Source organism: Amphiprion ocellaris, chromosome 8 (genome assembly GCF_022539595.1).
Source record: "Amphiprion ocellaris isolate individual 3 ecotype Okinawa chromosome 8, ASM2253959v1, whole genome shotgun sequence".
NCBI classification, from domain to species: Eukaryota; Metazoa; Chordata; class Actinopteri; family Pomacentridae; genus Amphiprion; species Amphiprion ocellaris.
The window spans coordinates 22,024,417-22,050,614 of NC_072773.1; the positions used below are offsets into that span (position 1 = coordinate 22,024,417).

At 37.8% G+C, this 26,198-nt stretch overlaps 3 protein-coding genes across 17 annotated transcripts in view; all 3 read right to left on the reverse strand.

The window, feature by feature from the left end:
* Positions 1-759: 759 nt before the first annotated feature.
* Positions 760-11,977, reverse strand: LOC111588360 (matrix remodeling-associated protein 8-like). Its single transcript, XM_023298726.3, has 10 exons — positions 11,826-11,977; positions 6,956-6,982; positions 6,517-6,825; positions 6,321-6,422; positions 5,247-5,705; positions 2,541-2,699; positions 2,319-2,349; positions 2,151-2,230; positions 1,989-2,042; positions 760-1,862 (listed from the first exon to the last, which is right to left on the reverse strand). The coding sequence occupies exons 1-10, from the start codon at positions 11,899-11,901 to the stop codon at positions 1,837-1,839; spliced, it is 1,323 nt and encodes a 440-aa protein (XP_023154494.2). The 5' UTR covers positions 11,902-11,977; the 3' UTR covers positions 760-1,836.
* A 2,090-nt stretch (positions 11,978-14,067) lies between these two features.
* Positions 14,068-17,668, reverse strand: aurkaip1 (aurora kinase A interacting protein 1). The gene is made up of 4 exons (XM_023298729.3): positions 17,585-17,668; positions 15,245-15,350; positions 14,694-15,154; positions 14,068-14,390 (listed from the first exon to the last, which is right to left on the reverse strand). Exons 2-4 carry the CDS (start codon positions 15,294-15,296, stop codon positions 14,274-14,276), a joined length of 630 nt encoding a protein of 209 aa, XP_023154497.2. The 5' UTR covers positions 15,297-15,350; positions 17,585-17,668; the 3' UTR covers positions 14,068-14,273.
* Positions 17,669-18,589: 921 nt separating this feature from the next.
* Positions 18,590-26,198, reverse strand: part of LOC111588333 (rap1 GTPase-activating protein 1-like) — a 45,825-nt gene continuing 38,216 nt past the window's right edge. For 12 of the 15 annotated variants that reach the window (XM_023298658.3, XM_023298662.3, XM_023298665.3 and 9 more), the window contains 8 exons: positions 24,550-24,627; positions 23,339-23,448; positions 23,096-23,218; positions 22,783-22,918; positions 21,814-21,925; positions 20,899-20,975; positions 20,571-20,618; positions 18,590-20,313 (listed from right to left, as the gene is read on the reverse strand). In XM_023298658.3, coding sequence (XP_023154426.2) covers positions 20,610-20,618; positions 20,899-20,975; positions 21,814-21,925; positions 22,783-22,918; positions 23,096-23,218; positions 23,339-23,448; positions 24,550-24,627 — 645 coding nt within the window. In that variant the 3' untranslated portion in view covers positions 18,590-20,313; positions 20,571-20,609. The remainder of the gene's footprint in view (positions 20,314-20,570; positions 20,619-20,898; positions 20,976-21,813; positions 21,926-22,782; positions 22,919-23,095; positions 23,219-23,338; positions 23,449-24,549; positions 24,628-26,198) is intronic. The other 3 variants (XM_023298664.3, XM_023298667.3, XM_023298659.3) reach the window with 2 other exon arrangements.

Below are 26,198 nucleotides of genomic sequence, written 5' to 3' on the forward strand. Positions count from 1 at the left end.
TTAATATTCATAATGTTAAGATTAATGATGATTATCTATCTATCTATCTATCTATCTATCTATCTATCTATCTATCTATCTATCTATCTATCTATCTATCTATCTATCTATCTATCTATCTATCTATCTATCTGTGTGTGTATCATATCACTCCAGTGCAACATTAAAGTATTGAAATCTTTGCATTATGAATATTTTAGGACATTTAAAATACTATGAAACTCACACAGTATGCATTTTTATTAGTAATATTTTCTACTCATTGAGGAATCTGAGCAACACCAGTATCAACAGTACTTATGTATATTTCTTGTTGTTTTTCCCCCCTACTGATGTCCCTACATATTTGCATATTTGTATCTCCTTAGCAGGTGTCACACTGCAAATTCCCCAACTGTCAGATTAATAAATAATTACCTTATTTTATTATTCATAAGTGATGTATTATCAGATATATGACAAAAGACCATATGCCAATTTCGGTAAAATATTATTTGGATAGGAATTTGGGTTTGACATCTTCTGACATATTTCTGGCTATTATGTCATCAGAAATACACAATAATCTGTATTAACAAAACACATGAACTAATCTTTTATCACACTCAGAACATGTTAAATCTCTGCCACACTCATCGCATGGTTAACTACCTCAAATATTCCTTTTATGTATTCAAACCATAATTCTCTGCTCATCCAGGCACCAAATACACAGATTGTGTGTGAACCCCATTTTAACACATGTAACAAATAGTCCCATCATGGTTGTTAATCTTTAATAAAAGCATCTTTTATTAGAAGAGACCAGTATTAGAGTGTGGAAGAGAGCAGCAAGAGACAGACAGAAAAAAAAGTGGGGTTAGTTAGGACTACATCTAGCATTACTGATATCGTAGACACTCCTGTTCCTGCAGTAAACCTCATAGATCCATAGCCACACAGTTTATTACAGAAATGTACCTGTATCGTTGACAAGTAGATTCACTAATGAAAATTCAGTGTTTTACAAACCCCGTACATGCTTGATGTTCACAAGTACTGCACTGCCCATTAAAAAACATGATTCAAATATTTTTTTTCCTGAGTTTCCACAGACTGAGCCTTTAGTCCATTAATAGTAAATGATCAATTAGGACATGTATTCCTCGAGGCCATTGTACAGTATATGTCGTTATGGGTAAAATGTTGTCTGAATACGAATTTAAGTCTGACATTTTGCTTTTCTGAGAAACGTAACACAGTAATCACCCCTTTGTCACCACAGCTGTTTGTACAAAGTAAATCTGTTTTTACACTATTTATACCTTAAAACGTGTGGCACACGCAGAAATGTGTTTTCAACCACCCTCTGAAACCGTCTACATACAGTAAATGAATCTTTATAACATGAAGTACCTTTTACAAATTACAGTACAGCAGAATTTGTGCAAATAAGATCAAATTTTAACAATTAAAAAGAGCTGTGAGCTTGCAGCTCTGCACTTATGCACAGTCCATGAAAACCATACCCTAATAATCAGCATGCATTTAATAAGGACGATAAAAAATGCTTTGTGTTCAACATTAACAATCCAATGAATGCAAAGAGTAAAGCTCAAATATATGTTAACCATATTGGTATAACTGCTGGAGAAAATTAAAGTGATATATAAAAATTTAAAAAAAATACACGAAAAAAAATATGATGCCTTTTAGTGAAAAGCTTAGTGTGCTAGAGTTACAGCAGAGGGAGAATTCCTCCTGTCCTCTCCTGGGTTTTTCTCCTTTCTCTCCACGGTCTTTCACCCTTCCGGTGTTTGCCCTGGACCTGCCAGCAGCATCTCAGAAATATCACACTCACTTCCACATCTTCCCATCAAAGTCTGAATGAGGAGGAGAGGGAGATGGACGTCATAACAACAAAGCATAATGCTTCTTATCTTAGGCTACTCTGTGGCTGTAAGGATGTTACTGTATTTGCTGAGATGCACTGCACAATGTGTACTCACCCTTATTGCAGTCTTTCGCCATATCTCTCTCTTTCAGTAGGTTATTTTTGTAGTCTGTGGAATATAGTAGATATACAGGTTATGAGGAGAAAAAAATGCACATCATTTCTTTACATAGGCCACAAATATTTGCAGCATGTATGTGGGTGATGTGTACTGCACCTGAATTCAAAGGATCTTGGTTACAGGTCTTCAGCTCCGTGCAGTCTAATGCTATTTCACCTCCACTGGCTTCAAATCCCCTGCACAGAAATAAGAATAGTTTCACTTATCATCAGCTTCTATATTAAGAAAAAGTAGTCTAACATTTATCATATGATAATATCTTACCGGTCAGTTCTACCCAGCTCATATTCCAGCCCTGACAAAAAAAAACAAAAAAAAAAAGATTTAAGACACAATCTCAAACGCACTGTATCCGTAAAACGCATCCCATCCTCCGGTAACAACAGTACATCTGCCTTTAATAATGCTAAACAAACAATTAAGTTGTCAGACACATGTCAAGAATAAGTGGGAAGGTTATGTGGTAAATACTAACACACACAATACCTCTCTTTTTGCGTCGTCGAGTCAACACGATGACAGCGACCACAATGAACGCCAGGAGTAAGAACGTTGCCAGGAAGTAGCCCAAATGCTGCACAAAATATCCTCGATGTTCAGGGAGGAAGACATTTACGACACGTGGAGTCTCCCCCTCCTCTTTCCCTGAAGGCAGAAGACGGAGAAACTCAAACATCTTCTGTAAAAAAGACTACTGAAATTTCTCACACATAACCTCAGAGAAGAATGAAATATTACAGGTAAATATCGAGTGAACTCAAAGAAACCAGAAATGAAATAATGATGTAATGTTTTGTAGAAGATTTATACTCATATTTTACTTTTTGTTACAATAATAGCAATGGGAATAAACAGGGATCAAAATGAAATGTAGTTCTCCAATAGCAAAGATTTGTATTCCCCTTAGAGACTCTCTCTTTTACATTTGTTTCTAAAAGCCCGAGACAGAAGCAGGGAGAGCAGAGAGTTAAATGTCAAAATGGTGTTCGGCGGTAATGACTTCCAGACCTGATGTCATGCAGCTGTTATTTTTTTTTCCTGCACAGAAAAACACAGGCTGACCAGAAAAAAGGAGACGTGTGAGGGGAAGAGAGACCAGTTCTGTAATGTGGTCTGTCTGCATTTCTGTATTGGTTTTCCATTTAGGACTGTTGAAGTCTGCTCACAAACACAGAAGCCTAGTTTCTGCATGCACGGAAAAGAAATCTGTACCACCTTCAGCAAAGCTCATCGGTGAACTCTGCCGCCTGATGGGCCAGTCTAACTACGCATCTCACAGTGACCCCAACTCTTTGTGTACGCTGTCTAGACAGCTGACAATAATTATCAAAAATGGACAAACACAGGCCTTGTAGATGTAAAACTATAGCAAATACAACTGTGTATGTCAACGGTAAACACACAGATAGTATCACAACTAGTGCCGCAGAGTAACTGTTGCTGTTATTCGACAAGCAATTTCTCATAATCTCAAAAGCAGCCTGATCACAGATGCCTGATCACAGAAAATAAAGACTGAAATACATCATATCTGTGTTTATTTATTATATACAGTTTATCATAGTTTTTCTCTGTGGTCTTTCATCAAAGCCTCTAAATTGGACACAAGTTCAACTAAAACTACTGAGGGACTAATGAGGAAAACATGAGATGTATTATCACTGACCACGCTTTCAAAACCAGCCAATCACGAAAAAAACATTCACTGTGACTTAATCACTGCCCTCCTCGCAGGAAGCTTGCTTCATAATTATCTGCTGTCATTGTATAATGTACCTAATATGCATGAAAATGCAAAGACATGTCCAAGGTCATTGTCTCTAGAGCACAACTGTCCAGAGGAGGGGCTCAGCCGTGTCACAGCAGTAGCCCATTACCATTTTCTTGACACATCTGACAAGTGCATATGTGTTAGAGGCTATTTCACATGTGCTGCACAAAAATTACCCTACCTTTTTTTTTTTACCCGGTGGAATATGCATCATTTGCAAGTCAATTAAGTGCAGGAAAGCATCTTCATTTTCAAAGATTGAGATTTCTGTTGAGTCTCTGGCAGCTCACATAATTCTTCCTTCATGATTAGAAAGAAACAATGTTCCATTTGTCCGTGCCATAAATAATTACAGCATTAAGGTGAAAAGCTCTGGTGATTTTTGTATTTACAGATGAATGCTGGCACCTGGGTGAGCGCAAACAATTTGGTTTTATTGAAACAGATGAGATCAGTGATGCGTAAAGAAGAGCTGAATTTCTTGAACTGAGGTTTTGTGAAAGGAAATGGGCAGGATGCCATCTATCCACAAGTACATTTCTTCCCAACATAATTTACAGGGGTATTAAACAGGCTGTCATTTTTTTAAAAGGAAAGGAACATGTGTTGTCAAACACATACCTTCATCCCCTCCCCTTATTTTGCTCTTTCATGTCACAGCTGCAACCAGATGCTGAACAGATGTAACAGACTTCCTCTGACTGCTGGTAAACAGGCTCTACCAGAGGCTGATGCATATCGACACAGAAACCGAGTATAGGCTGGGAAAATAGGAATAAACAAAGCTGGAGATGCAGTGTGTGTGTGTGTGTGTGTGAACAGTCTAGACAAATGGTCGGGACTTTTAGTAAATGAGGTCAAATGGAGGAAAAAAAACCACGATAGACCATCCACTCCCAAAATTACTACATGTTGGAGCCTACTCCTCCACTCAGCGCAGTTAAAATGACTAACACAAGAAACTGTAAATGAAAAACAGTTGGCGAGAAAAATAAGACCACTTCCGCTGCTGCCAATTTAAAGCTGTTTACTGTAGACAGCTTCTCAAGCAAAAGCTGCAAACTGATGAGTCCAAAGAAATCCTGCTTTTCACTTAACAGCGAGCAACTAGCAGAAAGATTTTGTTCTTTCCTTCCCTCTTTTCTTCTCTCTTTCTTTCTAGCTCAACCAGCTCCTACATTCCTTGTACCTCCTCCCTCCTCAGCTCAAACACAAAAACAGAGAGGAGTGAGGAGAAAACTGGCAAGAACAGGAACTGATTTAACTGACCAACTATGCCTATAAATATAACAAAAAACCCAGGAGCAGTCTTCTCACTCTTTGCACAGTTCAGCCAAGACACCATACGGGGAAAAACCATTTACCATTACTACCCTCTTGAAAAAACAAATTTCGACTGATGTTTGTCATGAGTTACTTACTTGGTTCTGGCTCATTTGAGAGAATTCTGGGCGCTGTGGTAGGGGCTGAGGGCAGTGGAGGTCCCACAGTGAGTCTGAAGATGCGCCTCTCGTGCAGACCACAGTAGTGATGGTGCAAGTGGCAGGAGTAAAGGCCTTTATCAACAGGCTTCAAGTCAGAGATGGACAGTGAGAAGTCCCCCAATGTAAAAGCATGCTCTTCCACGCTCATCTTGTTCTGGCCGAAGAGAGCCCCATAATCCCGGCGCTCTCCGGAGGCGTAGAGGTCCACCAGTCGGTCAGCGCGATCAGGACGCACTCCGGGGGGCTGGAAGTCCCAGTGGGCCACCTGCTGCTGGTCCTCCTGGAGGCCCTCTCTCCACAGGGGGCGTCGGTTTACACAAGGCAGGGCCACCGAGCTGCCCAGCAACACCACGAACACGGTCTTCTCCCCATCCCAGTAGCGTTTCTCTTTCCGAGCTGGAAACACATTTGAGTGTCAAGTCAAGTGACCATGTTTATACAGCACATTTAAAACAACAGCCAGTGTGCCAAAGTGCTTTCCAGTAAAAAAGATTATGATCATGAATTAATCTAACAAGTTTAAATATTGGGGTAAGACTCTAGAGTGTTATTTATGGTGCCATTTTACCCAAGTAAATGACATACTAGGGATTAAAACTCCACAAAAATGATACGAATTACCACTTTACCTGACTATAATACATCTTAGGGCTGAGGCCTGACAGTGTTACTAATTATGGAGATTATCCTAACAAAGTAATAATGTAACTAAGACCCAACGGTATTATAAATTATGGAACTTAACCTAACTAATGTAAATATTTTAACTAAAACCCTACAGCATTATTTATCATGGAGATTAACCTAACAAATTTAGAGCAAAAGTTTTGACTGTACAGAAATATATATGAAAATCCCCCAAAATCAAGAATTCCTGGAACCCGTATGAGCAAACTTTGTTTTTATTTTGTTTTTTTTGTGTTTTCTTGTGTGTGGATTGAATAAAAGGCATGTTTAATCTCTTGCATGCATCACAGCTCAGGTAATCACATCATGATCAGAGGGCCTCACCTGACTTAGTCACATTGAGCTGGATCTGAATGGACTGGTGAATCTGACAGTAGTGGTGGTGCAAATTACAAGTATAAACCCCTTTGTCAGTCTGCACCACATCTGCAAAGAAAAGCATCCAAGACACAGTAAGATGAAATTAACAAATGGACAAGAACCATGTTAATATTGTTTGTGGAAAATTAAGAGGTCTCACTGTTGATAATGAGGGAGAAGTTGCCGTCATTGAAAGCAGACTCTGGGAGGGAAATGCGTCCCTTGTTGAAGGCATTGTAGACCCTCTGACGGGCTCCAGGTGACATGTCCAAGATTCGCTCCACAGAATAGTCTGGGCTGCTGTGGACCACGTCCCAGTGCACCACCCTCTGACGGTCCTTCAGTCTGTCCCGGGTCCACACCATGCGAGGGCTGTGGCAGGGCAACACGGCCTTGGAGCCTGCAGGGAGTGTGATGTTCTTGGTCTCCACCACTAGGCCAAGTCTGCTGCTGCTGCTCTGGCCCAAAGCTGACAAGAAACATGTAAACACATGCACTCAGAAATTCCGTGCAGCAACGACAGAAAGAAAAGAACCAAACATGCGCTGCTATACATTCAGATCTTATTAAGGAAGTGCAAAAAAATAGGAATGCGTTACCTCCTGGCAGGAAGAGCACAGCAAGAACTAAAAGAGACAAAAGAAGGAATGATTAGTTTTATCTTCGTGGCCTCTTTACAGAGATTTTTTTCTGATATTAAGCTGTTCACTGATTAAGTCTTGAGAAATACTTGAAGGACTTCCACCCAGAAAATTGTTTCAGTGTCTGGAGATTTTAGGTTTCACGTGTACTGACCCAACAGTTGGAGCAGATGTGGGTTCAGTGAGAGGACAGTTTAAAGAAGCAGACAGAGACAAACTGAAGAAATGGTGAAAAGTGCCACACAGGAAAACAACAGCAGAAAATATACTAGATGTCAACAATCTACAGGAAATATATTCCTGTTGCTTGTATTTTCTCACTCTGGAGATTTTCCTACAGCACATTTGCTATTTCTGATGCACTTTTCCCACAGTGCTTTTTCATTTGTCTGTTTACTGAAGGGCCAGCAGAGACGCATGCAGCCAGAGCATACAGAGCCTCTATTCATCCCGGCTGCTGCTGGCTTGTTGCAAGGTAAGCAGCCTCTTGTTCAGACACTTCAGTCTACACGACCTGGTGTCAAAAGTCCAGGAACACCTGTGTATTTTTACTGTACTACTAATAGGCATTGTGAACCATAAAGGCCAGTGTTCTTTAGAAATGTACCGTATATTAAAAGTAATCATAATAAAGAAATGTTTTTTGAAAATTACACACAAGTGGGATGGCAATTTTAAATCAGCAAACCAAAAAAAAATCTGCATATTTTAGCTTAGAAAAACAAACACAGTGTTGCAAGATGATAAAAAGGATAAATTCCAGATAAGCTGGGTAAGCTGTTACTGAGTCAGACAGGCGGCCGTCCAAAGGCAGGTCATTCTAGAGGCTTGACACAAAATCCTCTGGCCCCTTTTGTTTTAGAAGCGTTCAAAAGATCTCTGTCCAACAATCTGAAATTATCGACACAGGCTTTTATGAGACTAAGACATTAGAAATATTGCAAGACGACCTTCAAAAGAAGAGGTTGTGACAAAATCTTAAAATCAGTGTTAAAACATACAGAGAGCCAGTGTAAAGAGGATAAAACTGTTATGAAATGGTCTCTTCCCTCTAGTTAAAAGCAAGGCAGTGGAGTTCTGTAGAGGCTCTAATAGATCATTAGACTTTTGGTGAAGGCAAGTAAAATCTTGGGAAGTTTTAAATCTGTAAATTACTGAATCATTCTAAATAAGACTTCATATCAGAGACAACTGCTGAAAAAGTGTGTATTCTGTGTGTGTATTCAGATTTGAGGTAATTTACTGGTTTATTTTTATATTTATTACCTCTTTTTCACTGCAATTTGAAAGCTAGAGTTTCTGGATTTTTCCAAATAAGATTTTAATAATATAACACGCAGTATGATGAGTCCATAGTGTCTGATGTAGTGTTATAATCTACCCAACAGTACATGAAGGTGTTAAATGACCCCACATGGACCAACTAGAGTACACTAAATTGCTACTTTAACATGAAAGTATTAATAATATTAAACTAGAAATAAAATATTTAAGAGTGTAAAACTTGGGACATTTTTGTGAACTATGAATACATTGATTTTTGGTACTTTCGGCACATTTTTTACACAAAAGTGGCTTGTGCAAAATCTGCTTGGTTGCAAAGCAATCCAGGTGTTATGCTCATAATGGCTGCACATGCATGAGAGTGAGATTCAATGCTGATTTAATTACATTCAAACCATACTTCACCGGAGCATTGCTACTGTTGGTGTTTCTGAAATGTACTGTAAATGCATTTTTGCAGTAAGACGGTATGCAATTAGGTATAAAACAAAGAAAAAGAAAGGACTGTGATATGCAACACAGGTTCTTTGCTGTGGGTGTTTGGTATGTACAGTACCTTCACCATTAGGCTATCTGGAAGCCCCGGTTTTTATGCAGTAAGTTCATGACAGCATATAATAATACTTCATGCTGAACAAAATGGCTTCAGCACACACACTGGCACCAGAGAGGAGACCTCGGGCTGGAAAACTTTGGTGGGTTTTTCTATTGAAGGGTATAAACTTTCCTGCAGATGGTAAAACAAAGTGTCCCAGCCCCTGTAATTGACTCTCATTAGACACACACAGGCTGTTGACTCATGAGGTTGTTGTAACAGTAAGACTTAACGATGTGCTACTGAATCACAGGTGATAATAACAGACATTGAGCAAATGACCTGCAAAATCACTGCTGTCAGTTGTAACATCGAGAATCACACGAAGAATCGCCTACCTGAATGTCATCCTTAATGTAAAACAAAAAGGATTTTAGGTATTACTAAAACAAAAAGCATGAATTCAGTCAGCATTATTTCTGTGATTCATAGGTGTGGAGGGTGTGTGAAGTTTACTCACAGCCCTGTCATAGGTAGAGACTAAATCAAATAAATGTGTTCAGCTGCAAACTCAGCTAAACATACAAAGATGCACTCAGAGGTCTGGAGGGCTTACTGACTGTTCTGTGGAAACTCCTGTGTATGTTACAAACCTGTTATTCCCTTGTGAGTTACAGTCATCTTGGATTATTTGCATGTGTATGGCTTGCTATAGATTTGTACATATGTATCTGATGTCTATGGGTTACTTTAGTTACTATATACTGAACAAAATATAAATGCAGCATGTCATGTTTGATAAGATTCCAGCCTTTCTTTTGAACATGACTACGTATTTGTTGTTGCAACTCTTGGCATCTCTGCAGCAGGATGAACGTCATGAAAAATCAATTACGCACTACATTGGAAATGATAACGGGCAGATGGAGAGTTCGGCCATAGACCAGAGCTCACAAATCAGTACTTAGTCACACATCTGCAACACACACGGTTAATGAGGTTGTTGATGCTGCCTGAGGAATGCTGTTCCATTTTTCCTTAAGGGCTTGGTAAAGTCAGCGCACATTTTGCAGGACAGGATCACGTTGTCTGACACGTTCATCCAGAGCTGTGTGGAATGATTTTTTAAACAATAAATGGTGGAGTTGTGGACATTCATGTGCCTGACCACAGCCTTAACTGACATGCCAGCATCTAACAGCCTGTTCTCATCTTTCTATTGTCATCTGTGGCATCGCGCCATCTGAGTAAATCTGCTTTTTAAGGTGGCATTTTACGATCAAAGTGGTGTCTGTGTATTGGCCACTATCTGATCATTGTCCTTTAAAGTCACACCTGATATGAGTGTTGATGAACTCTTGCTTGAGAATGTGTCACCAGTTGATTGTGCTCAAAAACGTTTTCAGCACAATCTGCTGAACTGAACCCTTTTCTAAACAGTCTGACCAACCAGAAAATAGTTACACTGATTTCCTAGCAATTCAAAAAGTTTGCACTATTGTCCTTGAAATATGAGTAAATAGTATAAAAATGCATCTGCTTTTGTATCTTGGCAAAGAATCTATTCACACGTTTTATTAGTGTATTTAAATTAGGTCTAGCTGTGAATTAAGTTCAAGTTCTTCTCCATATTTTGAAAGGCTAAAGACATAAAGAAACAATAGAAATGACATTTTTAATGTTTTCAGAATGTCAGAAAAGAAGAAAATTTGCATGCTGAGTGTATTTCTGCATTAATAAATCTTCATGTAGCTGCACTGGACCACACCGGTGCACAATCAGATGATGTCTACACGACTTCCTTGGTTTCATTTCATGTATAGACGATCTGATCTGATGATTCCCAAATGTCGTAGCTGTGAAGGCAGTTTGTGGGATCATCATCTCAGTGTGTGGCCACCTTTGTCTACCTTTGTGCAGGACAGAGTGGGCTTTTCAAAAAAAGTCAAGGGATTGCTTACTGGGACTTTCCAGAACATAAACATGCTACCTTGTCACCTTGTCATTTTCTGCTTTGTGTAGTTGCATGCTTGTAAGCTTTATTCAAAACAGCAATTCTGATCTTTTCCATATCCCGTTGTTTGTGGCCGTTCATTAAGACAGAGCCAACCATCATAAACACGGTTTGGAGGGGGGATCTCCCTCCTCCTCGCCATGCAGGACTCAAAGAGACCCACTGGTGGTGAAACAGTCATTACTGACACATACAGTATAATGACTGGCTGCTGGATTGTGCTGACTCCTCCACTCAGACCGCAGTTAACTGGAAACACATTGGGCTGAAGCCATGAAAAATCCCACATTCACAACAGGCCGAGACCAGCCACGCAGCCTCGCCGTGGATGTATTTCACTTTCAAGTTCATGTACCTCCAAAGTAGACCCATTTTATTTCTAGAAATCAGAAAAAGGGTGTCGATGAAAAAAAAAATCACTTCCTTAATCTTGAGAAGCACCAATTAAAGGGTCAGAGAGTTTTAAATGAGGATAGACAGATAAACTTTGACTAAAACTTTGTGTGATGGGGTCAGAACCATATATTACTTAATTTTAATAGATAGATAGATAGATAGATAGATAGATAGATAGATAGATAGATAGATAGATAGATAATAGATAGATAGATGTTATAAGCTGCACTAAAATGAAAAAATAGAAAAACTATATTATAAAGACTTTTAGGTCAACAATAAATACAACAGTGGACACATGAAAATGAAACCATTATAACTGAAAAAAACATGCGCAGACACTATTAACGAACAATTGTACACAAATAAAACCTATTCAAAAACAATAACAGGCTTTTTACACGTCAGCGTCCTAGCTTATGCAGACATTGTGGGGAAAAGAATGCTGTAAATAGTCTAAAAGAAGATGTTGACGGTGCATCAGAGCAACCCTGAGAAATGCTTTTGTTCCCGACGGGTGATTCTAACCTGGACCCAATTATGACACAAAAGAAACTTTCCTTCAGTTGTTTTCCTTTTTTAAAAGCGAGACAACTTACTCTGCAGGAGAGTCATTTCTAGGTGCATCTTTCTGGCAGTAGCCGACATGAAGCCCGTCAGAGGTGATGTGCGCATCAATCGATAAAACACAGCAAAGCCTCGAGTTCAGCGACCAGCAGCTGGATTTTGTTGTGTTCCTGCAGTCTGGAGCCGAAACACGCTCCGCCTCCGTCAGCCAATGAAATCCAACACTGGCATGAAGCTGAGGTCCTCGCAAACATGCGCACTAACTTTAAAAAGTCAGTGGAAAACTGTAGTTTCATATGGCAATATATCAGGTAAACAAGAAAAATGCATCTCAATAATCCACATAGAAACAGAAGGACAACTACATGCAAGAACCATCAGAAGTACAAGACTGTTGGAATGATGGAAAGTTACACTAAAAAAATTATGTTGTGGCTGAAGGTAAAAAAAAGTTTGCATTAATCTTTTGAATTATGACAACTTCTATTGAATTTCAAAACACTACAAGGAGTTAGCTGAACCAGATTTTGCTTGTAATTTTAGTTCGTGTAAAAGCCTGTTGAAAAGAATCTCAGTCTGGTTCACTGGTAATCTAAATTTGGGTAACCTTGTTCCAAAATATGGTCACTCCTAATTTTAAACACAAAGTGAGCATGTTACATGCTTTTTTTCCCATCAGGCTTGAATTACCAGCAAGCTATTGATAGACTCCGGACAGCACAGAACTCAGCAGTCGGGCTTTAAACCAGAACCAAGAGACCCAAGGACATCACTCCTGGTTTAACCTCTTTACACTAGCTCTCAGCATGTTTTAGGATTGGTTTTAAATTTAATTGATTACTTTTAAGGCCTTTCCCCCAGTTATACATCTGACCTTAAAGTACTATAAGCACCAGTATCTTTGTCTGGTCCAAGGTTCCGGCTGAAAACTGAAGGGGACAGAAGGTTTGCATGGATCTCCTTTAAGTCCCTTCTTAAAACATACTTTCATCAGCGATTGAGTTAGAATTTCATTTGAACCATCTTCTATACCTACTTATTTGACCTTTTTAACAGTTTTTATACACGTTTTTATCTGTCTCTTGTATTCTGATGATTTTGTCTTTTATTTCGCGTGAAGCACTTTGTAACTTGGATTTTGATATACAGTCAAAAGTATTAATTATCTCCTACTTAATGACTGGTAGAATAAACAGGTTTTTAAAGTTGATTACTTTTTTAAAAATAAGTTGTTCTAACTGGTATTTCCACGTTATACAAGGGAATTTTAAAGTGTTACTTACTGTAAAGGGCCATTTCCATAGAGGTCACTTGCAATCAAAATATTAGTCAATAAGACGGGGCAGGTTGGTACCCTGCAATAGCAGACGGTAAGAGTTGTGACAAACAGATGTGCAGCTTCTCAAACAATAGTTGACAGTTGAAGGTTATGTGAATAGGAAAAAAGTGTCAAGCTTTTCCTCCCCACGGCAGGAGAAAAAAAAAGTAATCTCCAGCTGAACAGATTTGTAAAATGTAACTTTATCATTCCTATCCACTGGTCTAGTAAACTGAAGAGTAAGATGGAGAGTAAATTTTACTGCCAGTATAACTAGTATTAGCTATGTGCAGCAGCATAACTTATTCCATCAACTGTGTTAGATGATACTCACCTTGAAATGTCCTTTGTATTTTATTTGTTTAGCGTACAGGTCATCTAGTGTTAAATAATGTAGGTATGTTAGGTGGGTAGGGACAGAGACTTGAAATCCTGACATTGGGATGAAGAAAAATTAAGTTATAAATCCAATTTCACCAAGTTACCAAATTATTTACGTTTAATTATGCATATATTAAAGTGGTGGGAATAGACCCCTTGAATTACTTTTTAATGCATGCTATTCATATTATGCTTGTTAAACAAGAAAGTATATCAACTCATCAGTTGTATATGTTAAAGACAGCAGTTATTTACACAACAAAAATGCATTAAAAGCTAATGAACATACTTTACTAAATTTTGTTTATTTTGTACCTCAAGTCCCCACAAGAAGAGAAGTAACTTTCTAAGCCAACCATGAGACATCTCAGTGCATACACGCATTTCACAAAAATTATCAAACTGCCTCTTTGTCCTTGAATCATTTAAGAAGCACGGACACAATTGTCAATGAGTGAACATGTCTGACTGCACAATACTGCCATCCACAGTCTGAACAGGGAAATTTCAGCCGTATTACCTAAACAAGCCGTTAACAGCACATACACAAAAAGCAACAGAAAGATAAACACGTCTTTGGTTTGGAAGAGAGATCTTTATTAGATTATGTACACATGAAAAATAACTGCTCACATCGCAAATATGGCCTCATTGTTGCTTTTGTTAGGGTGAAAAGCACAGAAACTAGTCTGGTTGTTACAAGAGTGGTCTGTTAAGTGTGGTGTGCAGAGCTGTCCAGTGTAAAGGATGTGACACAAACTTGAAACGGCGTCAGTATTTCTCAGTTCCTTCTGTTTCCATGAAGTTTTAGGAAGATCTTAGGTGTAGTCCATCCATCAGGAGCCTGCTTCAGTCCAGCTCGCATCCAAATCTTCTTCAGATCATCCTCAAATCGTTTCTGTGTGCAATAAACACATAGTTGACCACATCAACATATAAAGTAAATTTATGGTTCCCTAGCTTTGGAAAATTGTGTTGTGATAAATGCACATCTGGCATACAAGTTTTAAAATAACTACCATATGGACAGAACATCATCATAAATTACCCTGAGAGAGATAATTCAATTGTAAACTCTAGTAATAGTTTCAATTTTCAGATCAAACTATGACTGTGAGACAATGTATAAATTAGTTTAACAGACAGAAATCTGAATGGAATAATTTAACTGTTGCATTTGTGAATTGACAAAAGGTCTTACCTGCTTCTTCTTCCCTCTGCCCTCCATCACTCTCTTTCTCAAGAATTTAGTCCTTTTTTGCAGCTTCCTGAATTTATGCCGATTCATCTTCCGCCGACGGATCTCTAGAACATTCTTGCATTTAAGGGGTGTTGCTGAATCCTTTTCATCCTCCAAAACTGGGATGGAGATGGGTGGCAGTACCTTCTCCTCCAGCAGCTCGGCGTCCTCCTGTGGCTCGGGAGACTCCAGCAGGGGAGGAAGGGAGTAGCGCAGGGAGAGCCAGCTCTCCAGAGGACTTACTGATAGTTTACGCGGCACAAGAGCTTCCTCCAGTTCTGGCTCCAGTTGGATCCATCGTGGAGGAGATGTGTTGTCTGCTGCTGTTGAGTAGTTACTCAGTTTTGGTTGTAGTGAAGAACAGAAAGCAGGAAGTGGTTGTAGACATCCATTTAAAATTTCTCCATGGGCTTGAAGTGCACCTAGACATTAAGAGAACAGAAACTCAGTAATCTAGACAAACACTGATTATATAGACAATATAGGATAAAATGAGAACAGGTCACACTTACAAGTTGCTTTACGCAACAGACGGAGATGAGGGACAACTTTGGAGGCAAACATTGTTAATGATCATCCAATTACAGTCATCAGGAATGGGTTGACTGGTCACTGGTCCTGTGGACATAAGCAAAGTACTGTGTGTTATTCATAGCTGTTCCACACAGCTTTTAAAACACTAATGAAACAACTTTGGGTGACAAGTACCAATTATTTTATTACTTTCTCTACCAATTATTTTCTCAACTGATCAACTGTTTAGTCTTTATACTGTCAGAAAGTGGTTTAGAACTTGTAATGAAACTCCATTTGCAGGAAGGACTGAATGAAGAATTTGAAACCTCCAGTAAAAATATTGCAGATCTTTCCTTTCCAATGTGTGTTTGGCAAAGAAAAAACTTTAAGATCCAATAGGGCTGAACAAGTCACTGCTTTTTATTTCAAATTTGCAGTTTACAACAAAGTAATTAGCAAATCACAAAGGCTACAATTTAGGACATCAGTTATGCAGGGTGTCTTACCCAAGGTTTAAACTATTGTGTCAATGGTTTTACAAATTCACGCCACAGTCCATCTTCTGTGACAGCCATGCTTTTGATGTCATGAGGTAATGCTCTATTAAAGCTATTGCACAGTTAATATTGAAATTAAGCTAGATTTGCACTTGTAGGCATGTGATATTAACATTCTGGGAAGAGGGAGAAGACATTTGACAGCGTGTGGATAAAAGCCGGGAAGTTGGAACCAAACAACTGTTAGAGATTTTCATAACTAATCATTAATCAAAATTTATGTCAACTGACTGATGACTGCATCTCTAAATTAGTTAAAAGGCTAATCAACTGACAGAAAATTTAATTGGTTAATCATTTAATTCAAGTTTTATAATATAGAAGAAAAATACCAATAAATTCCTGGTTCCTGATTCTCATATGCAAGCATTTTTCACCTTTTCTAGTCTTTCACTTTCTGACTGTGAACTGCTGCTCACATACGATGACTTTTTTATTTCTCTGACCACAGAATTTAGTAAAATCAGCATAAAACAGTTGTTTTTTTATGCTTTTGTTTTTATTTCCTTTAATGCAACAAAAAACACATTCACTTACTTTATTAAAGTTAACACACACAACTTTAGCACCTAAATAAGACTCAATAAAACCTTCCCTACTCTCCCTATACTGCTCAGTTATAAACTTTCAATCCCTTATCATCCATTTATCCATTCATCCATGAAGTCATGAAGCTAACTCATCAGTTTCATCAAGTAGTGTCTAACAATGATGGTAATCCTTAATTATTTCTAACCCAGAGCTACGTTTTTTGTCATATCTCACAGTTATTATGATTTTTCATGACTTTTTCAATTTGTTTCAAATGATTTCACACGATTTTTTTTCTGTTCTAATTTGTGCTTTTTAAAAAATATCAATGTATTGGTGAGTCAATAGCACTTAAGTCCACTTAGACAGATTTAATAGATGGAACTATTCATTATGTTCCTGCTTACCATGGGTCACTATTTAAAGCATCATACACTAATAAGGGTAGACACATCCTGTCAGTCACAATAGTAAAGCACTAGTATACCGAAATATAGCTGAAATCAATTATTAAACAAAACTATGGTTTCATGTTACACATTATGCAAATCTTACATCTCAGGTGAGCCACTCGTTAGTCCCTGGAGGAAATGTTGGTAGGAAAAGCGTTGATAGAAACTATAATGAGATGTAATGCTCTAATTCGATTATACTGTAAACATGTCTGTAACATTTTAACTACCATTAGTGGGCTGGCTGGCTGCTCTACACGAGTTCAACCAGTAGGTTCCTCTAGTGAACGCAGTGCTAAATGAGGGAGCAATGACTCGTATTAGCAACATTAGCATTACAAAAAAGTATCTTTGCTTCAAAAAAAGCAGCGTTTCTTCGTCACTACTTCGTTTACCGTCATGGGAATTATTTATTATCAACTCCCAACAATGACAGTGAGGGTCAGCTGCAGGCAGACTGCATGTCTACATGTCAGTCCCTGCAAGAGATTAGCCGACAGGTAGGCGACTGAATGAGTCCTAAGTCCTTCATTTAAAAAAAACAAACTATAAACTGCAGCGATGTTACTGAGCGAATAACAACAACATTAGAATGAAATGACAGTAATTATTGTCTAGAAGCCTGTGTCGGCCCGTAATAGCTCGGTAGCCTAGTTAGCATTGTAGCTCCGCCATTAGCTTTGGTTAGGATGCGGAAGACAAGCTTCCGCTAAAATATTGGAACAAGAACATTTCTGCCATTATTTATCTGACAGCACGAAAATGATTGACTCAGTAATTTTAAGGAAAGTGTTACCTGTTATTATTGTGACCGAGCTCTCCGTCTTCAATGTGACTTCAGAAGCCGACTTCCTGTCTGTGCAACACAAATTTAGGCAGGTCCTGTTTCTTAGGGCGGACAAATGTTCCGCCTGTACCTCTACTGCTACGACGACTATGATTATGATTATGAAAATTATTATTTATTAGTAGTAGGTATAATAATAATAAAAATAATTTCAGTACTAATAATAGTATGTCCAAATGAACTACTGACTTGCACTATCTTTTATACTTGGTCTTTACCTGGATAATAACCTTTATAGAAAACGTTTGCAAAATATGAAAGCAACTACATTACAGTATTCTGTACAAAACAGAATTTAAAATTAAATCCAAATCTGAAATAATCTGCAGCTGAGTTATTTTCACTCTTTTTGTCATTTATTGGCTTACAGGTTTTTTTGCTTTCTCCATTGTGATATTTTCTTATAGCCTTGTAAAATAAATTGCTGTGGAAATAAATGATATAGGAAGTTCAACATTTGTCTAGACTGGATCTTTCTTTACAAAGCGTCTTTACTGCTGCATGAGAAGATTCATTCAGAGAGCCATTTCACTCATGATGCAATTTTATTTCACCTTTACTCATTAAATCTGAATGTGTTTCTTCCTTTCATGTGGCAGTTTATAAAGCCGGGGAAGCCGCTACTTTTAGATTGCTCTAGTGTTAAATACTTGTGGGCAGCCACACCAAATCATTTATTCATGGGGCTTCCTCTTAGTTTTCATAGGGACATGGAACACCTACAGTATGTACGGATCCCACAGCAGGGATTTTTATTATGCAGCACTCAGAGTAATGTATTTGCATGGAAATACACCATTTACATACAGAGAGAGGAAGAGAGAGATGAAGAGAGAGAGGAAGAGAGAGAGGGAGAGAGAGAGAGAGTACTGACAGAGAAATTAAAGCCAGATATTGATTTTCTACCAAGTAATGTGATGCAGAGCAAAGAGAAGGTATGTATGATAGACTGTGAAGTTTTCAGGGCATTTATTTACAATAAAAACAGCAAGAACAAAACATTCATTTCATTGTCAATCCTGCTGGCTATTAACTATTTGATTCTCTAGCTATACTTACACCATCAGTTTGTGATATAAGGCAACTGAAATGATCAGCAGGATGTACTGTGAGCTTTTCCCTTTTACAGAACAGTCTGAATAGCTTTGAAAATAATTGCGTTCTACAAAACTCTCTCAAAATAATATCGAAAATCAAAGGTACGGGAAATAAAACAACAGTAAAATTGTGAACTTGGCAGTAATTTCAATTCTCTTCTGAGTTAATGGACTATACATTATACATTATGTACTCCAACTAAATATCTATGTACAAAATCAGTAGTTGTATTTGGAGTTATTTTCTTACTTTAAAAAGCAAATAAATATTCATTATTTTATTATAATTGCATTGCAAATTTACTGCACTGAAAGACCCCTGAAATCGACAGAGCTTTACAGATGACAACATTAGAATTCACGTCAAAGCAACACATACAATATAAGCATATGACAAGATGCTGAATGGAGTCACCATAGAGGTACAGTAGAACATGAGGGCCCTAAATGCCCCTTGAGCAGGAACCAAATCAATAAATAAAAAACATATTTTAAAAAGAAAAAAGTATCTGAGAACATAATGTTGAGACTGGTGTTTGCACCAACATTCAAGACGGACAAAGCGGTTAAATCACTCAGTGATGGATATATTAATACGTTAGCAGACTATACAGACAGTGCTGAGGTACAACTGAAATATGCCACCATTTTTAAAAACAAAACAGTGTCCTTAAAATGATTCTAAATATATTAGTTTTACACTTAGTCTAATACTGCTGTCCCACACTTGGCTGTAGAACACATGAATGAAAGAAATGAGGTAAAATACATTTTAAGAAGAAGGAAATCGTTTATTTAACGTTAAGGCCATTTCAGTTTAGTTACGATACATTGCTATCTTTACTGTGACCTGTGGTGTTAAGTTTAAGAGCTAATTTTGTGGAAATATGGGAAGTAGAGAAAAGAGTACAGTTGTTTTGCTGCAGCTATACTGTCCTTTTATTTGGATTTTACCAAGAAAATAATCACAGTAAACAGCATCCAGCAGAGCAACTCATTGTCACATTGGATATTTTGTTAGAAAACACTCATCTTTGATGCTAAATATTTGGTATTATGTATACATTAAAGATCTTTTTCAGCCAATGCCTTCGTTAACTCGTTCTCTATGTTGCAGCAACAATCCTCCTCACAGTCTCAACAGAGAGCACAATGGCACTGTCATTACCTTGCTTCACCTCGTATAGCCAGCACACCAAGGCTTCAACAAGACAAACTGAGTCATAGTGATATCTCTTACAAACAAAACAATCACATCTTTTTGATAAAACGTGGACTTTGAAACAAGGGTCAGGTAGAAAAACATACAAACAGGCAACAGATGTGTGAAGAGGCAAAGAAAAGATGTGAAAGGAAACAACACTGTGCAAAAGCTGGCTGCTCTCTGTGCGTCATCCTCTCCAGTGTCCCTCAGGTTTCTGGATATGCTGCACTCTGGCCTCACTGAGCAGCAGACTGGCCAGACTCCATCTGCTTTCACGCTTCTTTCTTATCTTCCTCATCATTTTCCTTCTCATCACTGGTCACGGTGAGTGTCTGCACTTGTCTCATCTCCCAGAAGGATTGTGACTAATGGGAATGCTTTTGGAAAAAGAGACATCCAGTCATAAGATATTTCATGACTACACATTTAAAACAGTCACATGTCTTTATTTTAACCTTTTCTCATCATGTTGACACGAATAACAATTTAACCTTACACAGAAAGCACCTGGATAATACATCTTCACAAGCAAGATTTCAGTTTCATTGCAGCTGTAAGGTGTAAGACTCTGGCGTATCTGTCTATAACAAACCTGTGGACCGAGAGCTTGAGAGAGTAAAGAGGAGAGTCTAACCTGAAGATGGAGATCCAGGATACAACCAGGTAGGTGGAGCTAACAGTTCTGCACACAGAGACGCACAAACAGCCATTTAAAAAAAAAAAAACATTCAGAAAAGACTAAACACCAGCTACAACATACAGAAAGCAATACAGTATTACAGGGTAGTAAAGCAGAGCATCAGTGCAACAGCTACTATGTGTGAATTGGTCAGTGTTACAAAAGAGAATAAAACATGTCAGCGCCTGGATATTCTGTGCATTAAGAGAAAACAAGCATACAGAGGGATACTGGAGATTTAAAGGTAGAAGACTTCAATTTAGAGTGTTCAGGTTTGACTCACTGATGAGGGCTGATCATGTGATCGTTCCAGTTTGATACGAATGTCTGTCACCTTCCCCCGATCAGGTTTGCCCGGCCCTGGAGGACAGTAATGTGTCTTAAACTTAGAAACTAGTCAGGGTTAATCACACATATTAAGACATGGAAGAGAGCTGAATGCACTGTTTTTGGAAATATTAGGTAGATGAAGTATGGAAGTTGTTGCTTTGTACCTTTCTACACTTTGTTCACATAGTAAAGAATTCTTTGAAAAGATAGTTGTAATACTACATGTTTTGCACTTGTGGTAATTTATATTTCTCTAGAAAAACAAAAAGTGGATACACTAAGAATATGTATGATGTCTTGTAAGATGTATTTTTAACTGCACATCATTGTCTGTGTAATTTCAAAAGAAGAAAAGAAGCCTAGTCATTTATGCAATCGCCTCCTCACTTCCTAATTACAATCATAAATCTAGAAATAGCTAAGGTCTTCCATCATGTTGGTACAACAACAGGAATGACATTAATAAAATTGAATCAATCATGTTTTTTTCGATCATTCACAAAAAAATATCCATCACTGCAGCATTCTTTTTCTGTTTTACTAAATTCAACTGCCTTCTCTGCAAGCCTCTTGTTGATTTCTCACAGAGCCCTCAGAGAAAACAATAGACAAGTAAGTAAACATGTCTTTACTGATGATCCATTAAGTGTTAACTAATGTTATAAGTAATAATGATCTAAGTTTTTCTTAATGGTGAGCAAATGGAATTCATGATACGTTGTTTCATGCCATGCATACATTACTTATGTGTTACGAAATAATATGTTTTCTTGGCTTGCAAAGGCAGGTATTATTTTTACAAGCATAGAGATAGTAACTAACTTTTTTATTTTCTTTGTATTTGTAAAATACTGGACCTGGTTCTCACCTGGGGAGCTTCCACGACTGGTATTACTGGTGCTACTGATGCTGTCTTCCAGCCAGGTGCTGTAGGTGAGCGAGTCTCGCTTATGTGGCGTCCCAGCAGATGACAGACTCTCCTGTGGAGTGTGCAGATGATTATATTACACCTCTGAACCACAAAAAGTTTCTGGGCGTTTTTTTGCAGCTGTAACGTTTTTACTCACTGTGAGCTCATTTTTCACTGCGATATAAAATCCTGAACCTCTATGGAAAATGTACAACCATGACTAGACTTAAAGAGAACTCAAAAATGTCTTCTGTACAACATGAGACAGCCATAAAGTTAAATTTTTTTAAATTATTTATTTTACACACAATAGAAAAACCTTTCTAAGTGCACATATGTGTTACCCATACTTGAAAAAAGGTGATTCTACATATTAGAGATATTTTATTATTTATGTTTTCAATTTGTTTCCTTTTTTTGTTTCCTATCTGCTCTGTGTAAACAAAACCTGCAGCTCAGCTCAATTCACCCAAAGAGACCCTAATTTTTTTTTATCAATTGACTGTTTTTCACAGCTGAGTCAATGATGGTGTTTATGTTGTCCCGAAGAGGGAAGAATTTTCTTGATGTTGACAGAAATTGGCAAGAGCAAATTATTTATTTTTGGCAACTTTTTGAATCAGACATGTAGAAAATGTTTTTTAATGTAAAATCATGATTTTAATCTCAGACTTGGTTCATTATCCGATGAAGCTATACGTCATGCATAATATATTCACCGACTTACAGATTTACCATTTCTAGCTCTGATAAATAGCACAATATCAGCGATTAAAGAAAAAATCACAAGCCCCGTAAACCTGCAGGTGGGTTTTGGTATCCAGAGGGTTCGAGTAAAATACAAATACCTGCAGAAATATGTGAAAACTTACATTTGTCTTGCTTTCTGGGCATACATATAGTACACATACCAGATAAACTACTCACCATGCCAGTGTCGTAGTCCTCCGTGGCTTCCGTCTCATTCTCCTCAACCACACTGGCGAAGCTGCTGGCGTTGGAGGAGGAGCGGGAGAGGTCGTGACCCTCAGGGATGGATGGCGTCCTGCCAGCGAGATAAGAACTACACCTTGGGTTAACCAATCTCCAGCAAGCCTGATTTTATCTTATGTATAGGACAGGGTGATACAACATGCTGCTGCAAAGGAAGATTTCCCTGCGGTTACACAAACACAGGTTCAGCAACACACGGTATGTCTAATTCCATTTAATACTGTTGTCACCTGTCTGTTGTATTCACCTGTTCTTGGTGGTTGTGAGCACCTCTGGAGAGCTCTGATTGGATGAGTTGTCAGACTTGGGGTCTTGAGAAACATGGCCACTGTCAGGAGTCTTCTGAGTGTTTGGAGAGTTATCTCTACTGCTACATTAGACATAAATACAAAATAGTATTAAAAATCAGAAAAATGATTACTAATATAAAGCAGGTAGAACAGTATTTGTATATGGGTACATGGTAATGTGCACAGCAGTTTTCCCTCACCTCTTCTCCTGGACTTCTTGAATGTTTTCAATACCGATGGCACTGCTTCGCCTGGAGCTGAAAGGACCAGACTTTTTCCTGGTTGGGCTTTTCCCAGGGATTATCAAAGACTGCCAGGGAGAGTGCAAGAACAGTCAGTGCCAGAGTCAAAATACCACTAATACCCTGAATATCTCAGAGTGAAACAAGTTCATCTCAAGAGCAGATCAATGCATTTATTTTTTACTGAGCACAGTTGATGGTTATTTTGATCATTTAGCCATTTAATTGTTCATTTTTAATGCATTCATTTGAAAAATGCTATTCAAAAACACATCACCCTGAATTATCAGGCTGAAGAGCAACGCTGCTCCCTTCAGGTTGCTACTATGATGAAAAAAATGTTAAAATATGCACTTAGGAGCTTAATGACAGCCCTGGTAGCAGTCTTTCAGCTAGAGCAGAGCACACTAAGGCGGGAGATGAAAGATGGGTTTAAAGGCTCCAGAGCCTAATGTTAAATATGCTTTCTCAGCTTCTGCTTTGTTCATTCAATCTCCTCTTTAAAGCTCTTAAAATAAGAACTTGAAAAAGCTTTTTATTCAACATGGCTTCAAAGGGTAGGCGGAAAATTATTTTTTCATAATTTCTCTGTAAGGTTGTCTTTAAATCATTATTATTCATATTTTTTAAACAAATAGAGAATTAAACATACTCTGCATTATAAAAATAGAGAGTAGTGACAAAAGACTACAGAAGGTGAACAAATGCTGCAGTAAAACATACAGAGTGTAAGAAAAACTGGATTCTACAGTGTTGGTATGTAGGAAGCCAAGTGTGGTAAATTTAAATATGACTTTAACCATCTAAATGCTGTACTCACATCGTACAGCTGCTTATTCTGAATAGTTTCTATATGGAAGCGTATGTAAAATTCTAAAGACGGTCTTTGCCAAAGCAATTAATTTATTGGAAAATGTGGAGGAGAATCTATATGTGTTTTTGTTTTTTTTCCACATATTCAAACAATGCTCTTTATACAATATATCCTGCCTGTAGCACACAGTGTTTCCTACACTGAATGCGCATTAGGGAGTTGAAATGTTTAGTATAATAAATTTGGCCATGATGCAGTGGAGCCATGCGGGCACAAAAAAAAAAAAAAAAAAAAAAAAAAAAGAAACCAAAAGGAGAAGCAAGTATTGAGAAAGTAGTTAGAATTAGACATGAACCTCTTCTACTGTTCCTATCCCTATGGCACTGCCTCGGCGTCCATATTTACTGGGACTTTTGCCTGGGACAAGCAATGACTGAACCACACAGGAGGGGAATAGTCAGAGAGAGAAAGACAGAATAAGACAGAGACAGAGAGAATGATGGTGACAAGGGAGAGAAAGGTGGGGGAGATGGGGAAGAGAAAACATGAGATATATACAAATATATATGAGATTCCATGCAGTCAGTCATGTTGCTCAAACAAAATACAAAACGTGTGTTAACTGGAGAATACAAAGAGAGACAATTTGGCTCCATGTGTGCAACACAGGCAGCTGAATGGGGGAGAGAAATGAAAAACCGGTTATGTGAGCCATACGCCTGTGAGAAAGACGATGAGAAAGAGATTAAAATAGCAGAGGAGGACGTGGCATGTTTTACGTCAGGTTTCACGCCATGGCAGGGTTATGGGTGAAAAGCAAGCTTCAGACAAACTCATTAATAAAGCATGCTGGTTAATAACTAGTTAGTTTTGAAGGCAATAAGAGATTGGATCCAGAAATAAAATATTTTTGTGCTAAAGGTATCTATTTCCAGTGATATAAGGCCAAAAAAAATCCAGTGCAGTGCCTCAAACAGAGAAATTCAACTTCATCATGATTTTTACTTGCAAACAATTCAAAGAATTACATAATAAAATATAATTTCCCACAATCTTCGAAAAATATACAGTACATATTTGGCAATTCCCTCTCTAATCATCACATTTTTAGAGCAATAACTGCTCTGAGTTAAGACATGATTTCATAGCACAAAATACGGATATTTATAAAATTGAAGAACTGCGTGTTGACTCACTTTCAGCACATTTTTTCACATTGAAATTTCTACTGTTATTTCTTATCATGCCATTGATTCAGAATTTGCAATACTGGACATGTAGATCGAACAGGCTCTGATTCATATTTCATATTTCAAGTCTGTGAGTTGAAATAGGAAAAAAAGAAATCAAGACTTCATGAAAAGACCCATCTTTGAGCTCAGCTTAACAAAAAAATTGATAATGCAGATGCAAACTAGTGAAAATTTCAGAACTATATGTAGCTGTGTGTCAGTATTATTAAATAAGGCACATAGAATACTTTTGTATATGAAATATTTGGTCACAAAATTGAAAAAAACTTTCAAAAGTGATGAAGGCAGGTAGGACAAGTTGTACCACTAAAAACAAATAGTTGTAGATGGTCTAATCCAAGTAAAACAGAGTTCTGGAGTTTTAAACTGATTCTATTTCAAACACAGTAACGACAGTAACAACTACACTTCTTCCAAATATAGCTTCAAATTCCAACATGTGAGAAAACATGCTGAAAATAAGTCGATGTGCAGTGTTTTTATTAATATTATTATTATTATTTTAAGGACTGAGAATGTTACATGAATGTAACATTTTACAGATATCATTTTAAATATTCATAGTTCACGGGGGAAAAGCTTCAATCAAATCAGAAATGGTTAACATAAGACTTCTGATGATTTGAGATGGAACAACCCTGCTATAGACAAGCAACTATATCCATAGTCACTGCTGAGTGAAGACTTTGTAACTACAAATTAGATGAAAGTCACATTTTACTTTTACCTGAAAAATGAATCGGAAAAAACT

What these genes read in the sequence shown, in the direction of transcription:
- aurkaip1 (XM_023298729.3), bottom strand. Translation starts at nt 15,296, where the DNA reads ATGTTTGCCTCCAAAGTTGTCCCTCATCTCCGTCTGTTGCGTAAAGCA. An exon ending in TCTGTTGCGTAAAGCAACTT is followed by an intron (nt 15,155 to 15,244) that starts GTAAGTGTGACC and finishes CTTAATGTCTAG; the next exon opens with GTGCACTTCAAGCCCATGGA. An exon ending in GCAGAGGGAAGAAGAAGCAG is followed by an intron (nt 14,391 to 14,693) that starts GTAAGACCTTTT and finishes TATTGCACACAG; the next exon opens with AAACGATTTGAGGATGATCT.
- LOC111588360 (XM_023298726.3), bottom strand. Translation starts at nt 11,901, where the DNA reads ATGCGCACATCACCTCTGACGGGCTTCATGTCGGCTACTGCCAGAAAG. An exon ending in TGTGCTCTTCCTGCCAGGAG is followed by an intron (nt 6,826 to 6,955) that starts GTAACGCATTCC and finishes GTTTCTTGTCAG; the next exon opens with CTTTGGGCCAGAGCAGCAGC. An exon ending in GGCGAAAGACTGCAATAAGG is followed by an intron (nt 1,863 to 1,988) that starts GTGAGTACACAT and finishes CTCCTCATTCAG; the next exon opens with ACTTTGATGGGAAGATGTGG.